The sequence below is a fragment of the Lepisosteus platostomus genome, chromosome 18, assembly GCF_059453375.1.
Source record: "Lepisosteus platostomus isolate fLepPlt1 chromosome 18, fLepPlt1.hap1, whole genome shotgun sequence".
In the NCBI taxonomy this organism is placed as follows: domain Eukaryota; kingdom Metazoa; phylum Chordata; class Actinopteri; order Semionotiformes; family Lepisosteidae; genus Lepisosteus; species Lepisosteus platostomus.
The window spans coordinates 3,516,331-3,522,330 of NC_142628.1; the positions used below are offsets into that span (position 1 = coordinate 3,516,331).

Genomic DNA, 6,000 nt, shown 5'->3' on the forward strand with positions numbered 1-6,000 from the left:
AAACTCTTGTTTAAAAAAATCCAAGCATTGTGTTTGGCATAGATCCAATGCAGTTTCTCCCAGTCATCACTATAATTACTGTCAAGCATGGTAATTGCATCATGGCAGCATCATGCTATAGGGATGCTTCTTCTCAGAAGGGACTGGAAAAGTTTTAAGGATTGAGGAAAAGTTGATCGAACAAAGCATAGGCAAATACTAGAGGACAACTTTCAGTATGCTAAATACTTAAAACAGGTGCCAAAAGTCACCTTTCATCTGGACAATGATCAAAAGCACAAGGGCAAAGCTAGACTGGAGTGGATTAAGAATATAAAAGTGAACATTCTTGAGTGGCCCAGTCAAAGGTCTGTCTTGACATTGGAAAGACTTGAAAACTGCCGTCCGTACATGATCCTCAAGCATGTGAGAGCTTGAGCAAATCTTTCAAGAAGAATGGGCAAAATAGCCAATGTGAAGAGTTTTTAGAGACTTACTCAAAAAGACTTGAGACTGTAATTACCAAATATTGATTTCAGGGGTCTGAATACTTAAGCATTTAATACATTTAAGTTATTACGATCTTCATTTAAATTTGACATAGGATTACAATTATGGTTTGTTATATGCCTTGAGTTGTGTAGGTATTTCTGGAGAGTGTTTAGGGGTAGACAAACCTAGAATGTGTTTGTCCATGTGAATCACAGTACATCATGAATGCCTCTGTTTCTTCTTCAGACCTGAACCCAGACAAGACCCACCAGGAGAAAATGGAGAAAGCAGTACTGGATCCTTCATGGGACATGCCCCTTGACCACAAGATACCCCTCTTCTACCCCAGATCCAGAAACAATCTCAGTATTGTTCTCTCTGCCTTTTCTGAAATGACTACAAGGCCCTTCATCCTGTGTGGCAGTAGTTAATAATATGGTATCTTCTTCTTGATGTAACTGTCTGTGTTTTCTTAAAAGTACCTGTGCAGCCTATGTTCCCTTTTTCTTCCATTTAAGGTCTCCTACATTACAAGAAAATGACCAAAATTACCAAAAATTCTGTGTAACTAGTTACGGCAATAAAGTTTTGAACTTGAAGAAGCATGAGTCATCCCGTGCTCTAGGGCAAAGCTCAGCCTAGACCAGCTGAGCTACGATTCTATTGGTTTTATATCTTAGCTATAAAAGGTTTTATAGCTTTAAATGTTATCCAATGGAGGCTTAAAATTTTGACATTTGAAACTATAATAATTGAACAAACAACTGGTTCTATTAGTCCATTCAGAACTTCGCTGGGATAGAGCATAGATGGATGGTCCAAAACCAGAAATGAGACAAAATTCTCTGTTCGTGTAAGAGTCGATATAATCAGGCACTTGTGTGTTTCAGAGTTCATTCAGAGCACAGCTTGCATGCAAGGCCAGCTGGTTTAATAATTAAGATAAAGAACTTAAACCAAGAGAACCTGAGCTGCAGCTCTGCAGCTCTTTCACTATTTTTTGCCTTAATCAGGAAATCTCCCTGTGAATCCCAATGTACAGTAGAATAGACACAACATTATCTAGAGTAAGTGACTTTGGTAGAGTGATTTGATTTCTTGCTGTATACAGTACATCATTGCACTAACATTTGCAGATTACTTTGAAGACAGGTTTCAGCTAAATGACTAATTGTTATTCAGCCCTGTGCCTTGAGCTTTGTTCTCTGGTGGTCTGACCACATTATCTTTCTGTCCCTAGCAAATCACGTCTCTCTTTCTATCAGATGGTTGTATGTTACAAAATTGGAACTGTTATCTGTTCTGCATGGTGGTTACCAGTGCAGCATCACAGCTCCCGGGTCCTGGGTTCTGTTCTCCCAATGCTTGTGTTGGTTCTTTTTCCAGATGTGCAAATTTCCTTCTGACTTCCAAAACATGCCGGCTACATTAATTCGTGTTTCTAAACTGTAACAAAGTAAGTATAGCTTGTCTTAGAACAGTATTCCTGCCTTACACCTTGTGTCTTTTGTCTGCCAGAAGAGGCACTGGCTCGCTCTGACAATCTGTAGAATGAAACAGGTTGTGTGCAAGATGTTTTTGATTTGTAAAGTGGTAATGTACTGTATTTTTTCTACAAGTGTGGTAATGTTTTGCAACTATATTGCTGTCATGCAAGTTTTTAGCTATGGTCACATTTTTGAAAGTTAGGTTTCAACACATTATTGAGTGAAAAGTGTAAGTATAGGGACAGTTACATGAAATCTGTCATTTTTACTGTGTACAAATACAATTTGTTTTTTGAAGAAAATTAATACATGGCAAAACTATAGAATTTCAACTTTTTTCTGAAGTATTAAATTAAACTAAAGTTGGTGTTTTGCCTCAGACCCCTCAATCCATGACTACTTCAAGTCTATGAGCCATTGACATACAGTAGCAGAGTTTAGATATTCCTTTGAAATCATCAGTTACATCATCAATAAAGATCAGTGAGCCAGTTACAGAGGCAGCCATGTGTCCTCATAACCCTGACACCACCTCCACTGTGCTACACAGATGAAGTAGTGCACTTAGTATCATTTGCAGTTCCTCTCTTTCTGTCACTTTGATAAAGGATAATTTTAGTCTCATCTGTGCATAAAACCTTGTTCCAGAACTGTTGTGGTTCATCTGTGTCCTTCTTTGCAAATTAAAATCTGGGCTTTCTGTTCTTAGTGGTGATGAGAGGTGTGTGTCTTTCAGTGTTGCCCTAATAATTCTCCTGTCGAAGTTTTCTGGGCATAGTGAACTGAGAAACGTTCACACCTGCACTCTGGAGGTTGTCTGCAATCTCTGTGGCTGTTACTTAAGGGTCTTTATTCACATTTCTAATGATTTTTCTGTCATCACCTGCTGCCTTACTCCTTCAACAGGCTGGTTTTTGCCAGTTGCTCATTCCTCCAAGAGTTTGGTGTATGCGTATTTATTATTGCATTCAGCTCTATTTCATTAATTTGTTAGTTTGTTAGAAAGTAGTTTTACAAATTTCAACTTCATTGTTGGATTTTGAGGATATTGGAGATCACACGATGTGCAATATGTTGTGAAGTAATTAAAACAACAGATGTTGAAATACAACATAAATCCAATAGAAAATTCGCTTTTCCAGGGCTGTGTCAAAAATAGCCAGAGGATTCGATCTAAAACACAAAGTTCTTTAACACAGAGACAAATGTCACGTTTCACTTCACTGTGCCAATACCTATGCATTTCACCGTATGGTATCAGAAAAAAAATTATATATATGGTCCGGTTAGAAAAAAAATAATGGAATGTTTAGTTAATGTACGCTGTTATGTGAGATGATATTTACTGGCTTGCAAGAATTTCACAACAAATGAAAAATATCTAAATAGGACTTGGATTCAGTCAAAGAATGAAATAAGCTCCCTTTGTCACATTTGCAAGTTAAGTGATTACAGTGTTACAAAGCAAAAAGCCCAGTGGAGGACTGAAGTTCCTTGTATCAATCCCTTGGTGTCCTAGTAATAACAGGACCTTTGTGTAGAGTAAACTTGTAATCATGAAAGACCTTAGGAAATGTGTGAAATTAATTAAAATTTGTATTAGTCTTTCCTCTTTGAAAGTCTAGACAAAGCAAAAAAAAAAGACTGAACTATTTCCAATACCATAAATGATCCTATTAAAAATACTCACTGAGGAATTTTCAAAGCCTCTCCCAATTTTCATCATAAAAGCTCAAAGCTACAAAGTCAGTGTGACGAAACAAAGACTTGAAGAATATGTATTTTTATTGAGACGATTATGAAATTTAATCTGGATGTTATGTGGAGGTGAAGGGGAGCTAAGAGAAGCAAATGGCGCACCGATGTAAAAAGCTTTGAAGGCTGCCCACTCCATGTTAATTTCAGTGCCATGTCAGAATATCATGTCCTTCAATGTAATTACTCATTTGTGTTAAGAAACAAACCATTTGGCGATTTCTCTATGGGTATAAAGGTAAATAATACAGTGGATAATGCAACTGCCGTTTTCTATAGATTTCCCTCTTTGCATTGCGGATCTCAGTAATGTAATATAGGCTTTGGAATTAATGACCACCCTGTTGTCTTCCCTCTTGCAATTTGATTTCTGGTGGACGTCTCTTTTTAATCTAAAACCAAAAGACTTCACTTGTTTAAAAACTTATCCATCTCCTCCCCCGAAATGGAAGTCAAGGTCAATGGCCTCCTGACAGAAAATGGACGTTACCTTTTATATCTTGAATTATCTTGGAAACTAAACACAGTACAGACCTGATTGGGGTCTTGAATTAAAGAGAGCTCCTTGGACACCCTGTCTGAACCTTTAGATGTTTTGTATGTCTTTCTTAGTACACACTTTAGAAAGAAATATCCAGAATAAAAATGTCAGAAAACACAGATGCAATTTATTGTCTTTCTTCAAAAGTCCATTTTCCAAGTTGTGGAACATTTAGGATGTCAATTTCCTTTTCTAGGCCTTCTTTAAAATACCAACTATCATAGAAAAAAAATAAAAACTTTAAAAATGAATGTGATTGAAGAAGTACAGTATAAAAAATGCATGATTTTTTTTATGAAGACAGGCCATTAATTGGTTTTCTCAGCCTTCCAAAAATATAAAATAATAAAAATAAAGAAAAGAAGAAATTACTACTGTAGTAGTTTAATAATGCCAGCCCATCTTATAATGTTTAGTTGTTTTTACTGTAAGTGTTTTTACACTTTTTTAAACTTTTTTGCACTTATCTGGTATTTTTGGGCTTATACAGTACTCCCTACATAATAAACAAGTTTAGTAAAATAAAAAAAACTATGCATGCATGCTATAGAAACGAGGGTTTAAGTCTGTGAATGGTCAGAATTCACTGAATGAAAGCTATTTTTACCTATCAGATGAGCTTTTTCTAGAGCCAGTCGATTTGAACTTATAGGGCTTCAGCAGCTATCTTTGTTGCAGAATGTTTTGTTTTTATGAACTCATGAATTTTCATAGAAAAAAAGTAAAATAAATGCTCTTTCTCAAGGTAAGGTAAAATGTCCTTGATGCATGTTAGCGAAGTTTTACTTTTGCAATTATGTTTTGCTGGAGAACCGGTAAATTAGACATGTATTTGCCTGCTTCTCTAAACTGAAATGCCAGATGAATATAACTATGAAAAAGGTTCATTTGATTTGTGCTGATGTATCTAGTTCTGAAACAAAATTATGAAAAGCTCAGGTTGTCTTGTATTTTGTGATGTATAGTATGTGATGTTGTATTTTGATTTTGCTAGTAAAAATATATATTATTCGACCAATGTGCAGCTTCTGTCTAAAGTGCTATTGTCAGGATTACACAATTAATTTGTTTGTTTATTACGAAATAGTTTCACTGCAGTGAAAAGAAACTTAAAGATTGTGTACAGAGGATATTGGACAAAAATTGTATTTGCTATATTTTGAGAAAGGTTAAAAAATGTTGTTTTTGGAAAAGTGTAGCATTGAAAGCAAATACGCACACATAGATGGATATGCCTAGCTGGGGCAGATAATATTTAAAACTTTCTGGCTTACAGCAAGTCCTATGTTTTACAACAATATTAATCAGGCTGTTGTGTTGGCTTGGAATTTTATTCTTTCTGTTTACTGTTGCTCCCTGGCTGTTCGCTGTAAACACATTCATTAAAAACTAGTGCAATTTACTAAATGTTTTAAATTTGTCTTATTGTTTGCAGCAGTATTGAAAGTCATCCTGATTATTTTATTGTTGGTGAAGCCCTTATCGGTAAAGCTCTTATTGTTATTAAGGCCTGACAAATTCAGTACATACATGAATAACTGAATGTGAACATGGACTCTCAGTCAGAGATTTAGTCACCTGATGATGAGATGTGAGATTTAGAGGCAGCAATTGATTTTGTGTTAAGTAATCATGCAGCACCTTTGAAACCTAAATAAAAGGTTTATACAGTATCTGTTTTATTTCAGTAGGTTTATGAGCATTTTCATTGGTTTTCTACACTACACTAAGTACAAAGACATTTAG

The 6,000-nt window shown here is 35.6% G+C and overlaps 1 protein-coding gene across 2 annotated transcripts in view; it reads left to right on the forward strand.

The window, feature by feature from the left end:
- Positions 1 to 5,661, forward strand: part of trim44 (TRIM family member 44) — a 58,961-nt gene extending 53,300 nt beyond the window's left edge. For both annotated transcript variants that reach the window (XM_088611688.1, XM_088611687.1), the window contains one exon: positions 718 to 5,661. In XM_088611688.1, coding sequence (XP_088467814.1) covers positions 718 to 723 — 6 coding nt within the window. In that variant the 3' untranslated portion in view covers positions 724 to 5,661. The remainder of the gene's footprint in view (positions 1 to 717) is intronic.
- Positions 5,662 to 6,000: the final 339 nt, after the last annotated feature.